Consider the following 17,889-nt stretch of genomic DNA (forward strand, 5'->3'; position numbering starts at 1 on the left):
AAAAATAATAATTAAGGTCTCAGTAAACTCTGTGTGAATTAAGTAGTCTGTCCTCTCATACCATTGAAAAGACAAGAAAGATATAAGACTGTCATAAATTCTTAATATCAAGTTTTGGCTAATGGATGGAAGTGGTCATTCTTCATCTGGCTCAAATTTATGGTGGAAAATAATCCAGAATGATTGTGGAATGACAGAGCAAGATCCAGTGATTCTAGGAACTAGAAACCATTGTCTCATCTGTTGAAAAAATATGCATGGCTCCTCCATAAATTCCAGAGCTGAAAATAGTAAATTTGGATTAAATATACTCCTGCTTTGTGAGATATTTTTAGCAATCCACTCTGTTTCCATTTTAAGTAGATCTGTTTTTAAGTGCAATTATCTGTCTTAGATCAGGCATATGAACATTTACATCTAATTTCTGCATTTGTGAATTTCCTTTAACAGTTTCCTATTAAGTCAAATAAAATGAAATATTATAGCTAGTGTCCCAACATAAAGACCAAGATCTAGTATAACAGCATACAGTGAAATGCAAACAATTATTTAATTGTCAAGGTATTAATTGTTTAGACATGATAATTATTTCATTTGGAGTTTACAAAGATGAAAATGGTAATTCTATAATAAAGTAATTAGAGGCATATTGCCTTCAGTGACACAATACACAATCTGTAAATCTTGATGAACACAGGCTTAGTCTAAATTTAATCCTTTAAAATTTCTGATATTTGATATTTTCAGATGAAGATGGTGATTTATGACCAACAGATGACTTTCTGCGCATGAAAATAATACTCTTGCAGCACTTCATTTTTGTTCAAGCAGCTATGAATTATTTAAACAAATTTCTATACAAAGGAATATTGATCTGTAGAATATGTTATAGAGGGGAGGAGATAAGGTGACATTATTTGGAAGTTGATTTTGTGACTTCCTACAAAGCTTGGTCAGATAAAAACTATCAAATTAATTTTTAAAAGTCCTTATCTTTGATCACAAATTTTATTCTTTTCCATTCATGCCATTCTCATAGTGAATACTTTAACTAAATGCCCAAGCTGAATTTTAGGTCTTATACTGTTCCAGAACATAGTTTACATTTTTTATGTCTAGTTGACATTCATCTAGAAAGTTGAATATTAAAACCATTTTTTGGCAGTTCAAAATATGTTCAAAATTTTTACAAAACCCATTGAATTCTGGAACTCTGGGGAAAAAAAAAATAATATCCTATAACAAATTTGAACCTTCCACAACCATGCCTAATTCTACAGTGTTGTCTACAAGAATGTTGTCTCTAGAATACTTAAATATCTTCTTAACATTAATTAACTAGTATTAGAGTATTATCCTAGAATATTGTTTCTTTTTATGTCATGCAAATTGTCACACACATGGAAAGGAAACAATTATAATTTATGTTTTAAACACACATTTTATGGGAAAGTCTAACCTTCTGTAAGTATTCTTAGAGTTAGATGATTTCATCTTTAAAGGGAAAAATTAGAATTTGATTAAATCCAAAACAAAAAAAAAAAAAAAAAAAAAAAAAAAAAAAGAAGATAAAATGAAAAACTTGAGTGATCACACGACTGTAAGAACTAAAGCATAGCTGAGCCTGACCAAGATCTAAAACACTGTATCTGCAAACTGTCAGATCTGAAAACAGATCAGAAAAATGTCTAATGAGATTAAACTTATATCTTGACCCAAAACCCCTTGCATTTTGATGAACTCTGGGCTTTGAGTTTATAATGATGTAGAATATCAACAACATAAACATTCTCATTTTGAGATGAAAATAACTGTAGAAGATGTGATATTATCTTGCAGCTATAAGGTTCCTTTATAGTCTAAGTGAACACAAATCTTTCATCTCACCCTTTAGTTTTTATTTTTTTTATGATAGCATTGCCTAAGGTCTCCGGTATGTAGTACTTTATTCTTTGATAATTTCAACACTACTTAGCCATTGATACTCTTCTTAGTTTACAACTGGATTGTGACTTTTGAATCACAGTGCCCAAATTTTAGAGTAGTTCAGAAAACAACAGGAATTCCTCCTCAGGAAGCACAGGCTACAAAATAACCTCTAACACTGCCTCCATTCCAAATTTTCCTTCCCTGTTCTTTTCTAACATCTGCTGTACTCCCTATGCAAAACTCATGAGAGTGCCTGGTCCTTGCAAGAAACTGCTTAGAAAGTAATAAGAAAGTTTTCTTGTAACTTCATTGTTGCATATCGTTTCAAAGATGGCAATAACCTCTACCTCAATTAATTTCTTTGTTTAACAGTCATCAAACCTTGAGGTAGGACATGGTTAGTAATTTAGACAATCATTATTTTACTGATTAAATAAATGCCAAATTTGAACAGACAAACGATAAATACAACTCCAGCCTGACCAAGAAAAGCTTTTAGATGCAAATCCCAATTAGGTAGAAACAGTAGTCTGTGAAAAAGCAGTCAATGGACCAGAGTTCATAAATGACTCAGAGGTCCCAAACTCTTCACACAGGTATAGTGATAACTAATGTCCCCTTAGCAAGGATAATTACTGCAAATCCATACTTATTTCATGTTTGACAGTAGGACCAACTGATTAACAAATTGATTTATCTACTGATTCTGTGAGCAACTGAAGAGACAGGCTGTCCACTTGTCCTGCTACAGTCTACAGGAGTACAATACGTCTTCCCTGCTTGGATAACAAAAGTAGCTACACCCAAACTGTTGAGCATTGATTCTTCATTCATTGTGTCTCCTTTTGTATGAGACCAAGATCCATGCCCCTTCACACTGTCATTAAATTAAATCTGTTTTCTTCTTTTCCACTAACTGTTCCTATTTTCATAGAATGGTTCGGATTGGAATGGACCTTTACAGGTCAGTTAATCCAACCCTCCTGCAATGAGCAGGGACATCATCCAACCATTGTTTATGGTTGGACTCAATGATCTTAAAAGTCTTTTCCAACCCAAATGATTCCATGCTTCTATCTTTAATTAGACCATGTTGCTCAGAGCCCATCTAACCTGACCTTGAACGTTTCCAGTGTTGGGGCATCTACTGCCACTCTGGGCAACCTGTTCCAGTGTTTCACCACCCTTATCATAAAAAATTTCTTCCTTATATCTAGTCGAATCTACCCTCTTTTTGTTTAAAACCATTACCCCCTTGTCCTATTACTACAGGCCCTATTAAAAAGTCTGACCCTATCTTTCTTATAAGCCCCTTTAAAGTATTAAAAGGTCACTTTTCTGAGTATGAGGGCTAGCCGTGAAAGATTAGTGTTAGAGGACTCAAAAAGGTCATGTTACTGAGTTATAAAAAGATGCTCACTTGAGCTAATTTGCTTTAGCTCAGATATCTCCCAATTCATACTAACAGTTTGTATTTGAGTAGGAACCTCATTAGATTCAGTATTTGAAGTTATAAACCAAAATACCTCCACAACAAAGATAAGCCCAGAGGTTGGAGTGCTTTATAAATGTCCGTAAATAAAAGTCCATATGTGATCTTGCAACTTGTCAAGCAGCACCTAGAATATACAGATATTTCTGGGTATTACATGTTAAGCCTTATCAAGGTCAATCTCCCCCTTATTGTTTTAGGTTCTAAACTACACCCTACTCTCAAACGGACGTTTTTTCACCTGATCCTTGTAGTATAGACTCCATCTTACTGTGTTCCCATCCACATCCCTGCTGCTAAATGTCATCTTACTTTTCCACTTTTAATAAAAGCAGTAAATAAAATAATCTTGTACAAATGATCTTTCTTTTTGCTGATTGTCCCCAGAAGAAGCTATGAAATCTTGATTTAAAAGAAAGGTCATTTGTTCTTTAAATTCTTCTACTTCATAAATAATGCTATAATCATATCCTAGCAACTCTGTGAAGAGCACTGCAAAGATTCCAAGTTCACCGTTCACTGAAAAATTAGGGAAAAAATGATGGATGAGGTTAAAAGTGTAATCTGAGTTCAGCAGGAATGTATATAAGTGCAACAAGAGCATGAGTCAACCAGAGTTTTGAGGATTTGTCTGCAAATTTTCATTAAAGTGACCACCCCTAAAGCACCAAAAAACTTTGAGCCACAGGACTTACATTTTCTTAGAAGTGAAAAAAAATCAAGGAACAATTTTCAAATGAAGCAAACTTGGTGGCAGAAAAGTGAGCTATAAACAGATTATCCCCATCCACTGTGTCCTTGGAAGGCTCATGCTTCCCTCAGGTTTGCTCTTAGTTCAGCAGTCTTTCATCACGTTTCAAGAAACCCTGTATGTAGTCCTCTCTGTGTCCCTAGGAAAAAATGTCTTTCTTTTCATTGCCTCTGATCCCTGACTGTGTCTGTTCCCAGATGTCAGAAGAGAGGGAAAGAGAGATACCAACACAGTGAACTACAATATGACAGGCAAAACTGAAGCCATCTGTCACTATCTGCTTTAATGACATATTCACACTACTGGCTTTGGATACTTAGCTTAGCCTTGCCAGATCCCTGGGAAGTAGTCACCTGGTCTAATAGATTCAGAGTATACAAGTAAAGTCATTAAAAAGAGATCAAAGTATTTTTGAATGGCTATAGAATATAATTCTCTGTACAAAAGTGAGATGTGGTTATATAGTGAGCAGAGAGATGTCTTGATTCAGTACTCCTCTCTGCCATCCTGAGAAGGGAGCTTGCTACAGTTACATAAACTTACAAAATGGAATTTTCTGATTAGTCTATCTGTATAATTATATGACAGAACTGTATGTCTGGCAGTGGCTTATCTCCAGTGACACAGTAACTTTTTCATCCTATTTTCTATACTCTTATGTTCCTAGCTCCATGCCAGTGTCATTCATAATGCACTTCATAGGTAAGGTTAGGGAAGAAGAGATGTGAGGCAACAGTTAAAAAGGCCATAGCATGCTGTTTTGTGCAGGAAAATAGATTTTAGGGAAGAAAGAATGAGACAAAAAGGTTTAAGAAAGCAAATAGAATTTAGGAAAACAGGGAACATTATGTAACTGAAGAAGTATTATGTTCTTGTTTCAGTGCTGGTGAGAGAAGGTGCTTGTTTATTGAGGTTGTTGGATGAAGAAAGAGGGGAAGTCTTGGAGTTCTGTGCCACATGAATGCCCCAGTGCTGCTCTGACTCTCTCAAATAGCAAACAAGAGCCAGGTTTTGACATTTGAGTTTTTTCATCACAATTACATCAGCAGAGACCTTAGAATGATTGCACAGCTGCTGTGCCACCAGTCTGTACGTGTGGTGCAGCTGATTCCACACAATTCACTGCTGCCTCTAGACCAAGGTAGGATCCTATCTGATGCCCACGTTAATTGGTGGTGTGGCACTGCAACCATGACAGTTTAGATCTTGAAATTAGCAATCCACAACATGCCGTCTGTATCATCTGGGAGCATGTGGTTTCACCAGTGGGATGTAATGATGTGTACCCAGATTTACCACCATAAGCAAATAAGAGCTCAGGGGCACTACATGCCATCCATCAGAGAGCTTGTGGCTGACAGCAGCTAGAACAATGCAAGAGCAATACAAATATTTGAAATTATACAGGCATCCAGCATCACAACATTAGCAATTGCATCTTCTCCCCAAATGCTTCTCACTGGTTCTTGCTCTCTCCCTAGTCCTCTCCAGAACGTGGCTATCACAATTTGCCATCATTGCAAAAACAATACAAACATTGAGAGACAGAAGGTAGAGGCCATGCATGGATGGTTTGTGCACAAAGCAAAATGGGCTGAGCCTGAGGGCACCCTATTTTTCACATAGAGTGTTCCTCTCAAAGAGGTCTATGACCATCTCATTGTTTGTAATGGGGCACCCCAGTCTAAAACAAGAATGGTATTTGGGAGCAGCCTGGCAGAATAGCACAGATACAGTCACTATTTTTTTTTTCCTTGTATCATTATTATTTTCTTTTATGCTCTATTGCACATAACTTATGTTTCTGGGTTAATTCCATCTGTTCTCTTTCATGCACAGTGATACAGCTGTAGATAGATATGTCAGTTTTAAAGAGAAGCACTTCCTACTGAATTATTATTACAACTTGTAATCAAAGTCTTTTGAGTCGTGGTTAAAAGGCAAGGTATTCCACAGTAAACTAAAGCTTTTAAGGTTCAAATGACACTAATCAACATATTGTTTCTCAGTAAGAATTTTGTATCCTTTTCACTCTTGGTATTAGTGACAATACAGTTCTCTGGAGGGAACATATATCTTTTTAACTGCCTTTTCCTGGTTAAAAAGCTGTATTTCACCTTGTGACATTAGAATAAAATAGATCTTGTTTTACCTAGTTTCCCAGCCATAGTACTGGATTCTTCCAGAATGCAAAATTAACTCAACTGACCTGAAAACTGGTGTCAGTAACATCTTAGTCCGTTATGGTCAAAATCCCATTTACAGTTCCTACAGTCTAGAAGTATTTTTGTGCTGAGGCAATGCTTTTAAACTGCATCTCCACTGAATTAATTTTCTCCCATGCCTGCAAGATATCTGCATCCACAAGTCAGACTGGTTCTTTCACAAAATGTAAAAAAGCTGATGGACCTCAGTCAGCTTTACAGTTTAGTTAGATATATTTTTCTAACCCCTCATAACAGATTAAACATTGCAAGATCCTGTCAGTATGATCGTTAACCCATCAGTGTACTATCAAAAGAGAAACATGATTAGAGAGAATTGTCAATGATAACAAACAAAGTTGTATTCTAGAAAAGCTATCTTCCAGATCAAATGTTCTTGTGATAATTTTGTATGTGTTGCAGAAACAGTGCAGCCTTTAGTCTGCACTGCTATTCATAATGAAGGTTTCTGAATCCCCAGCTTACACCAATATGTTAATAAACAGCCACATGTTCACCAGAGGTACTGACTTTTAAGCACACAACTCATCGAGGATGAGGTCAGGAAGTGTGTTGAATACAAATGAGGTAGAAATTCATAGCTAATGCCAATATATCACAGAGCTAGATTAGAGCAGCATCATGGGACTAGAGAAGGAAGATTGCTTGTCAGGCACACACATTCACTTCTCACATTTTTTGTGAGGTCTGTTCTACCACGCAGATTTCTCCACTTAAAAGCTCCTGCCTCAAGGTGTGAAGTAATCTGGAGTAAATTGGACCCATGACAGAACTTCTTTCCTCTATCCTTTGCTTTCATTCTGGATATAATGACAGATTATTTAGATCTTTTCCTCTAGATCTGTCAATGAAGATGATAGAAGAAAGAAATGCTGGAATTTCTGAGGGTAAACTCATAATTATTGCAGAACTGAACAAACAAGTAAGAACTGCTCATTACTGCTCACAGCATAGTGATCTCTGATTTGAATAAGCAAACAACTGGTAGGGACCTCTTAGTACAAAGCAGGACTAATTAAACTATTTTATCATTTCAATCACTATACCGATCTATGCCATTTTTGTTACATACATTCTACCAAGCTTCTCATTATTGACAATTCCACAAACATCTCAGGAAATTTATTTTGAGAGCTAAAATGCTCTAACCCTAACCTAATCAAATTATTCCTTTCCCTTTTCCAGACGTCATTTTTGTACAAAAAACCTCTTTTCTTCTATCTCCTTACTCTATCCCCTCTAGATCTGTGTCGTTCATGAAAACACTCTGTCAAACTAGACTGTACTCCAGCTGAGACCTTATAATTATTAGAATGGGAGAAAATACAGACCATTTCACAACAGAAATGGTTCAAAGGCCAGAAGTTCTGTGGAGCATTTCATTTTATAAAGAAACTTCTAAACAACTAGTGAAGAACTTGTAGCTATTGATCCAAGCAAAATGTTTATCATGATAATGGAGTCTCCTCCCAAAGAGTTTCTACCTGGGCAAACATGCAGCAAGTGCAGGCTTTGCACACTTTTCCAGAGGCAGAGAAGTGATGAAAATAATCAGTCTTCATTCTTTCAAGATCCAGGAATACCTACTATATGATAGAAATATAATTAGAGATTCTCCAGTTGACAACAGAGTCAGTCTGATCCGAGGATGTGACAGCTCTTACCATCTTTATTTGTATTGTCTTTGAACTACACTGAGATTACACATATGTTGAAATCACAGTTTTGTAAAATGCAATCAAATTCAAAGGCATTAAGTAAGAAATTAACAGAATAATACATTAACAGCATGTATCAGTAGATCATCAAAATTATTTCAGCCCTCGCATACTGTGAGAAGATTCATTTCATTCTAGTGTCTATTTCTAGAAATGACAGACAGTAAACTGCTTATTTGGGGATTTTTTAATGCTTTATATTGATGAGATATAGAAAGCATGTATTTAAGTCCTAATCCTTTTCAGACCTCCATGCTGTCTAATTCAGATGGATTCACAGACCTCTTGCTGATTTTATTCTCAACTGTCAGCCTCCCTTGCAAACAATCAACAGCCAATTTGGCTGCAGGTACCTTGCTATCTTGCTTGGAATTATGGCATTCAGCTCCCAGTGACACTTAAATAACTGTCTATGTATGCAAGAGAGAGAACACTAAAAAGTAGAAAACAGCTCCATCACAGTGGTCTTGGGCAATGAATAATAAGTTATTACAAACTACATTGTTTTCTTCTCTCTCTTTTGTTTTTTTTTTGTTTTTTTTTTTTTTTTTTGTTTTTCTGAGAGCAGGGGGTCTAATGCAAAAGCGGTCAGTTCTCATCTACGCAACCCTTCTATTCACATGAAAGCAGTAACAATATAGATAACAAAATAATTTCTCAGAGAGGTGGAAAAGATTAAATTTCATTGCTGCATTACATGGAAATACCACTTACAGATAATATTCTAGTAACATTGTTATAGAACATTAATTAATGTTAGATAGCAGGTTCCATCTGACTGGACATTATTACAGATCTTAGCAATAATGATTGAGCTAGATGACTGCTGTCCTGAGCATATGAAAACTTCTCATGTAAACATCTAATTAACAGTCTTAAATTTACAAGAATCTCATTTCAATGAAATTAAAGTTTCTGATGTTAATATTATATTGCTGAAATAAATGTTAACACTTCGAGCATAGCATAGTTTGGCTGTTTTGAGCTGTGTCTTCATCTAGTATAAATCAAAATAGATCGATGTAGTTGAATTAAATTGTGTCATTTTACACTGGCTAAAGATCTATCCCCTTGAGTGCCTGGTCCATCTGAATTTTACCTCTTGTATAACAAGTCTGCCTTTGAGTACCAACGTTGCTTTCCTATCAAACAAGTGAAACATGGAAATATCTTAAAGTAACTAAATTTTTCCTTTGTATTTTTCTTTTACTGAGGGAATGATAAAGTCCTACAAGCACTTTATTATTTCTAAAACTTCTGAGGAAAATAGAATGTGTTAATAATTCATTGTAGTCACTTAAGAACATGGAAAAAAATAATGTAATAAAAGTATTTTCCTAGAAAACAGGAATCTTTTCTAAGTAGCAGAATATTTCTGACATTGAAATAGAGTGTACAAAAGAGGAAATAAATTTAATTATTAAAAATAATAAAATATTAAAATATATTTTAATTTTAAATTAATCAAGAGGACAATATAGACTATTAAAAATATAAAAGAATATTTTCATCATTTTAGAGTCATTTCAGCATGTTTAGAGATATATTGTTCTAAATCCAACATATTTTAGAACAACTTTAAAGGAAATTTTGGACTACAATGCAGAGCAAAAAAGACCTTAAATGGCCTTTCCTACCCTCTGAGACACTTACCTTGAGATATCTTCTGAGAAATTCTTCCAGTTTTTTTTACACCAGACCAAACATATTTTTGTGGCAAAATATTTGAGCAGAATGGCAAGGTGCCAATTAACAAAGTGGTGTGATAATTTTAAAATGTACCAACCAATCTCTCGTGAGTGTACCAGTGAAAATATAGAATAATTTAAAAGCTTTCTTATTGGTTTAATTTCTGTAGGTAATAGATTACTGGTTTGAACCTCCATTCCATTTACAGTTACACTCCAATTCAGTCTAATACCTTAGCAAATGTTTAAATTTTAGGACCTCTATATCATCATTTCCATTAATGTTATTAACAGAATCTTTAAAGCAAACTATGTACTTAAGTACTGGCCTGAATAAAGTCAGTAGTATGAATCACTGATAAAACCAGTAATGACCTACTTATTCATAAAAAAAAATAAGCACTCCAAGAGACCACATTAATTCTGACATATTGATAGTTCTCAGCTTTTACTGCTCAGAAACACTGAAGAAATCATGCTCATTCCCTGTGCTTAGAACAGAAGCCACATTTGTTAGCAAAACTGACTTTTAGTGTCAGCCACTTGAACTTATATTTACATATGTGGAAACCATTTGCACCAGCAAGAGCTGTGTGTTTTCATGCATGAATGTTACCGTGCAGCAAACAGCCAGGACAAAATGAGAGGTGCAGTTGTGGCACCTTGAGAAAAAATTTCCTTAAAACAGATTGCATAGTTTAGCTTAAATAAAGCTGCAAGTAATTTGCAGTACATTAATCACACATCTTAATATATTCCAGTGACCTAAGATATCACACACAGGAATTTCACCATTATAAATGTTTGAAAATCTGAAGTGAAGAAAATTCAAATAACTTTGTGTTTTGCCAAGGGAATGGGCCAAACGCAGTCTTATTTCTAATTAGATTACCAATATTTAAACAAAAAGACTCTATCTAGTGTGATAATATAAAAAAAATGTATATGAAGTAGATGACATTCTGCTTACTTAAGTGGTTTTTCTATAGCAATAACTCATATCCATTTTCTGTGAGAGTTAGAGGCTTGTACCTCTATTATGAAGAATCAAGAGAAAGCAAAGGGAAATGAGAAATTCCACAATCATTCAAGGAGAAATAAAAGTTTCAACTATTTACAAATACTTGTCCCAATTCCTTGTAATCTACACGAAAGTATACTGACAGGTCCCATACCCAAGTTAATGTGAAATGACAGATTGCTCAGATTGGAGCACTGTGAGGGGCCACAGGCTAAATGAGTCAGTTCATCTGCTCTCCATTGGCATCTTTAAAGTTCTTTTTTCCAACATGCACACAAACCAATCTCATATTTATGGTTTTAGACCCCAAAGAGAAATGCGGGGGAAAATTTTCTAACTACTTCAATAATACCCTTTTCTTTTACCAAGTCACTAGGTGTTAAAGTTTGCAAAGCTTTTAACTGTGTTGCTTACCTGATTGCTGTGCTTATTTTTCTGAAGTATTATAAAAATTGACTTTAGTATGAAAGATAAAGTACAATGCAAAAACAAATTAATTGAAAATGGAGAAAGGTAAAAACGTGTATAGACTAATCAAACTTACTCATTGCTAATTCTTCCTCCTCACCAGAAGTGGCAACACAACTAACTTCTATTTTTTCTTACTCTGTATTTGTTATTTAATGAAAGCTCCAAGTATAAGCTGTCTGACATTCAATTCTATTAAAAATCAGACACTGTGTCACTATCTCTGCTACAAGTCCTCAGAAAAATCTTGAAGGTTGTGTAGCAATTGTAACTTTTGCTGCCTCAACTGCTCAGGTCCTTCAGCATCCATACTCCAGGGTCCACTGCAGAATTTTTAAACAATTTCTAGTCACAGCATCAAGACGTCTGTTTGTGAGAATCTGATATAAATGATGCAAAAGAATGAAAATTAGAGTTTCACCTTCTCATTATCTTAGTCTTGATGGAAGTCTCTGCTCAGTGATTTTACATGTGATAGGAAGAACAAATACATATCTTGACCTACCAAGGTCAAGATAAAACTGTCCCTGGTGACAAAGAGAGCTGAGAATTTCCACCATCTAAACCAGTTTGTCCTCTACTGTCTGTAAATAATATCTAAGGACTTTCATGGTGGGTGGTACCAAATATTAATAGATTAATGTTTTGTCTGCAAGACAGGGAGCAGTAAAACTATCTAGACTACTTATACGTTTCACTTATCCTTAAGAATTAATGAAAAGGAAAATAATCACATTGGGTAGAATAGACCTCCCTTTTTTATACCAAAACAATGATGACTATATTTCCTATTTCTTCATGCTTCCCCACAAAATAAGGCCAAATTTTATGGTTGCTTTCAAAAGTTTTCTGTTCATGAAACAACAGGAATGAAAAGCTTGCTACTTTTTAATCAAAATACTGTAAAGTATACTTCTTTAAAATCCTGCCAGATTCTCCATATGAGCATCTCTTAAATACCATATTCTACTCAGTCCTCTTCTCTAAATCACACGAAGCCTAAAGGAAACTGATTTTTATCATTCACATTTGTGGAGATCATCCACACTGTTCATCAGCACTATCCTTGCCTCTCTCTCAAATAAAGGACTTCCAATCACCACCTATAAACAAAAATCCAGCATTTCCTATGAGCCTAATTTCCATCCATCAACTTCTCAGCAGACAGATTGGTCTCAGAGAATACCTTTCTGTTCACATCAACATCATATATGCAAACAGTATGAACTTTCATCTTTCCAGCTAAAACAGCACATTCTTTATTGGGGAACTTTCTCTACCTGGCACATACTTTATTGGTAAAAGAATAAAATTGATCAAATGGCTGATCTGTGTGAGCTAATGCATTTTATTTAAATGTACTAAGAATATTTCCAGTCTTAAGTGATATTGCTGAACAATAGCTTTGAATAGAGTGCAAATATTTTACAGTGAAAATAATCACTTGGAAATATTGCCTGAAAACTATAATTACTGAGTATTTTGCAGCCTTCCAATGTCAATCTATGTCCAATCCTGAAGCCTTAAAGAAGAAAATTTACATTCTCATTCAAGCTTCTATGATTTTGTAACAATTCTTAAGCTAGTTTACTGGGTTATGTTGTCATTAACAAAATATACATTCTAGAAATGCTACTAATATGTATTTCCAAACTTGCTGATATTCTAGACAAGAAAACCACAGGCATTGCAAGCTGGGCATTCAACAGATGCATTATTTCAGATAAAGTCATAGTGCAAAAATATAATACACACAGACATATACACTTTGAAATTCACATTCAATTTCAATTTAGCTCTTTTCATTATTTGCTGGGATTTTTTTTAGCTTCATACAGTATGCAGTGAAGCTTGTGGTTAACTGGTTTCTGAGAGAATGAGTGTTTAAGTTCAGACTGGCATCACACTTGCTGCCCACCACCATCATCATTAGCAGACTTTATATTCTTCAATTCTTTAGACTCTCTCTAACATTACAGTATGGGCTTGAGTCAGCTATCCACACAGAAAATCCTGCTGTCTTTTGAGAGCCCTGCAGGGTTATCCTGGCTCACATCTAGACTTCAAAAAGGCACACTTACAGCTGCTGTAAACCTCTGTGCCTGTGCTGTAAGCAGCTAAGTCCCCTCATAGGTCTTGTGTCACATTTGTCAGCTCTGTGCAGGTGTCCACACTAAGTCTGAGTTTCTCTTTGGAATAGTTCTAGTCCCATTCTACAGACCAGATGCTTATTTGTAGCTGTAAAGCAATTCACTCCTCAAGCATCCCTCCCAGTTTAGTATCAGCTGAAGTTCACAGGCTGCTTCATTTTATAAACTAAAGCCACAGCAATTGGGGTCAATGGGGAAATTAATTTCCAAGTCATGCTCCTGATGTAAACAGCAGCTGGGTTTTTTGTCCCTCAAATGATGTCAGGTCATAACAGGCACTTATGTCTGGGGAACTAAATCAAAGATTAGAGGACAAGATTCAGTTCCAGGTTGTGATATCCGAGTGTAAATGTCTACAATGTGAATTAGACATCTAAACTTTTTTACTGTTAATAGAAGATCCATTGACTACTGACAAAATCCATGAATTAGCATGTAAAATATAAACTCATCTCACATGCAAACACCTTAACTTTCATTTTACAAACAGCCTCTAGAACAAAAGGTTTTCTTTCCTCCCTGGTCATCCTGATGATCCTCCTGAGTGCCAGCTCAATTAGAATTAATCTTTCTGAATACTGATGATCAAAATTGTCCTATATTCCATATTATGTTTCCTCATCACCTTGTGTATTAAAGCTTCCACAACAAGCTACAGATTGATATTTGATATATTCTAGGGTTGCCTTTGCTGCATGGTACTGTTAGTTCAGAGACGCAACCACTACATTTCTGAATGTTGTGCTCAGAGATATCAAAGCCCTCTTGTTTGATATGCTGACCTTAATGTGTCATTGAACTGTTCATTTCATCAAATTTCCAGCACCCTTCTTTTTGTATCCTGGACATTATGAAAAATAAAATAATAATACAAAGAACCATTTCTCTTTAAAAAAAAAATATTTTTTCTCTGCTGTTCAACCAGCTTCTTAACCATCTTAAATTTCTGTATTAAACCTATTTAACCAGTCATGTAAATTTCAGCATGAAAATAATCCTTGAAATCCATGGAAGAAAAAATATGTATTTATTTTCTCTATAAATTGTTTCTTCTTATTAAATATTATAAAAATTTAATCTCATTCAGTGTACTTGAGTTAAATCATATTGAATTTTATTTAATGTCTCTTTGCTGTCATATATTGGTTATTCTTTCCTAATAATTCCAGGTAAAATCTTTGTTGTTATTGATCTTAAGCCAACTTGTTTATTGTATCCAAGACATTAACACTCATCACCTTTTCTCCATGTTATTAGACAGATTAAAACTCTTTTCTACAGAGACACTAAACTCATGTGCCAATCTATCTCTTTTATGTAATTACAAGGGGTTTTTATACTTAAATACAGTAATGTCCAAATTATCACCTTGATCTCTCATCCATCCTTTCTCTCTCTGTTCATCTATCATTATCTTTCCCTCAGTTTCTAATAAATTAATAATTTAGGCTTTTTTTTTCCTAAATTATCCATAATTCTACCCCAACTCCATTTCTTCTCTCTTTGCTTTCCTTTTACTTATGAAGCTAAAAAAATCTTTTGTTATGGTATTTTCTTATTAAAATATGTAGACATACTACACAGGTGGTCTCTCTGTGACTGAGAGATATTGGCAGGGAAAGAGGAGAAGTCTATGTTCCTGCTGTGTGAAGCAAGTGTTATGCGAATAAATAAAGCATTTCAGGTTCCATCATAACCAGCCTCCGGCTCTATTCCCAAACACAAAAGAAGGGAGAACAGATGAATGCTAGACATTTTAAGGAAAGTATTAATTTCTGAGCCAAATAATTCTCCAGCAAATGTGTTTGCAATTCCTTTGATTAAGTGATTACTCTTTTCCTCATGGATAACAAGAGCTTTTAGCTAAATAGAAATGTAGTTGATAATATGTATAAGATTCATTGCATAATCTTCCGTATGCATCTAACTTTCTTTTCCTCCAAGCTCAGAATGAAAAACAGTTTTATATTAGGACTTACACTGCATATAAGCTTTTATAATTTGTAAACATTGTAGGAGTGTCCTTTCATTTGTCTGATGCTGACAGTATATTGATGAAAACTATTACTTTTCTGCAAAGGCTATTGTCATACTAATGATATGATGTCCTCAAAGCATTGATCACAGAGCATCTTGATAGGAAAACAAAATTTACACCAAGAGGAAAGGAAGGAAGATTACATCCATGTCAGTTCCTAAAGCAGATTGTTTCTTCAAAGATGTAACATACTGTAACAGAATTTCAGGCCTTGTTAATTGTTGGAAAAAAAACACTAAACCTCTAAATTCTGATGCAGAAGGATTTGCTTAATGTAATTATGTTTTCTATAAAATTACCTTTAGACAAATAATGTGACTCAAATACTGATACATATTTGCTTAGAGCAAGATGGGACATACATCATCAGTTTGCACTAGGGAATTTGAGAGTTGACATGTCCTTCCTCTGCTCCATTCACTTTTGAAGCTATTATTTTCTTCTGCTGAGAGCAGTGAGTGGTTTCACATCTAAAGTGAATAGAAGTACATTTTTCACTGGAATGGAATTCTGTTTTCTCCACCACAATGTTTATAAACCTCAGATAATAAAAAGCCATTTTTCACATAGTCAGAGAATAAGCGGTATTATTCTTTTTCCAGAAAAAAAAAAATATGCAAGCTCATATTAGTGATTTAGTTTGAGCACATTATTGAATCTTAAGCCTTTCGTAAATCACTCCTACTTTAAATCAAAGGTAACTCAGCTTTGCATTTTAAGGCATCCAGCCCAGAAAGGCTTCCCTTCTTTGGCTGCTGAAGAGCCCAACCCAGATGATCAAAGTGCCTTGCTCCTGGTTAAATATTTCTCAGGAGTAAACGACAACATTATACCCTCCATGATTTCTGATCATTGCCTCAAAAGGAGACTCCCAGCAGAAGAACAGATAGAAAGTCCTCTCTGGAGATGTATATCCAAAAATGTAATCATCACTATTGAAGAACCACCGACCTACTTAGATTCTAGCGCAGAGAGAGGTCTTACCTTACTTTCAAAACACAGGAGAGGAAATCATAGAATGATAGAATGATAGAATACCAGGTTGGAAGGAACATCAAGTTTCATCTGGTCCAACCTTTCTTGGCAAAAGCAATCACTCCTTCATGTCTTCCTCTACTTCTATGAGACACCTAAAAGAACTTGCTGAGGATTATCTTCTCTCAGTGTCCACACCTGCTGAAGAGCTTCCGACACACATCTCCCATGTCCTTTGAGAGAACCATAACCACTACCCAGCATAGGAAAGGATATGCAACATCTGCAAACCAGGCTTGACTTAAATGCCATGTAAGAGTTGCCATTTTTCATTTAGTCTTGTATTTCTCAATCAGGAAAGGAGCAATGATTATTTACTGCTCTTCCAGGGCTGCAGCTTTAACATACAATAAATTCAGGGTCTTTGTCATTTTAGAACAGCAAAAATGCGTTAATATTCAACGCTATGTAAAAACATGGACCTTATGATTAATACTATGTAAACAAAACCAAAATTTGAAACTCCTAAATGTAAGTGGTTGAGTAACATTTCTCATGAGTATACTTCAGCGGGGTTACTTACCTAGAGATGTAGTGCTGATGCAATCATACAAGTCTCAAGAAAAAAAATAAAAGCTGAGCTACAAAAAAAGCATAGATTATTTAAGTCCCTATGCTACACTGTGTAGTGATGCCATAAATCATATTTTGACCAGATACAATTAATTTTATGTTTTTTCTTGTCCTCTTTTACATTTTACATCCCATTCTTCTTAGATTTGATTTTTAAGGTCATTTTTTTTTTAATGGAATAGCCTGTGCTTGATATTGAAATGTGAATTGACAATAATATAGCAGTGGAACTTTAAAGACAAATTATGCAGAATCACCTTTTTTGCTTTTTACAAAAGGTTCGTTAAAATTCACCACAGATAAGTGTCAAAGGATACTAATCTATTGGTGCCTCCCAGAAACTTTTTGAATTAAGGAAGGAGAAGGAGTAAAATGGATCTATTACAATCTATTTGAAACAGAAGAGAATTCAATTATCACCTTCATCACCCCTTGCTACAGAGGCAGTAGTCCTTAATCCTACTTATTAGCTCCAAAAGATACCATCATGGAATTTGGCTACTACATTGGGAGATATATTTATATATGTATGTATTTTCCTTTTCAGGATAACTATTAATCCTACTTATTAGTTCCAAAAGATACCATCACGGAATTTGGCTACTATGTTGGGAGATATATTTGTATATTTATGTATTTTCCTTTTCAGGATAACTATTCTTCCACATGGAAGCCTGCGAATCCTGAATGCTTCCAAGTCTGATGAAGGACGGTACTTATGCCAAGGTGCGAATGTATTTGGATCTGCAGAAATCATTGCATCAGTATCTGTTAAAGGTATGAAAAAATACTTTGACGATA

At 34.9% G+C, this 17,889-nt stretch overlaps 1 protein-coding gene across 5 annotated transcripts in view; it reads left to right on the forward strand.

Annotated features, from left to right (window-relative positions):
• The window catches only part of CNTN5 (contactin 5), a 655,782-nt gene that overhangs the window by 566,139 nt on the left and 71,754 nt on the right, over window positions 1-17,889 (forward strand). For all 5 annotated transcript variants that reach the window (XM_042793009.1, XM_032991061.2, XM_032991057.2 and 2 more), the window contains one exon: window positions 17,738-17,865. In XM_042793009.1, the coding sequence (XP_042648943.1) occupies window positions 17,738-17,865 (128 nt within the window). The remainder of the gene's footprint in view (window positions 1-17,737; window positions 17,866-17,889) is intronic.

The sequence above is a fragment of the Tyto alba genome, unplaced genomic scaffold, assembly GCF_018691265.1.
Source record: "Tyto alba isolate M040663 unplaced genomic scaffold, T.alba_DEE_v4.0 Super-Scaffold_2, whole genome shotgun sequence".
NCBI lineage: Eukaryota > Metazoa > Chordata > Aves > Strigiformes > Tytonidae > Tyto > Tyto alba.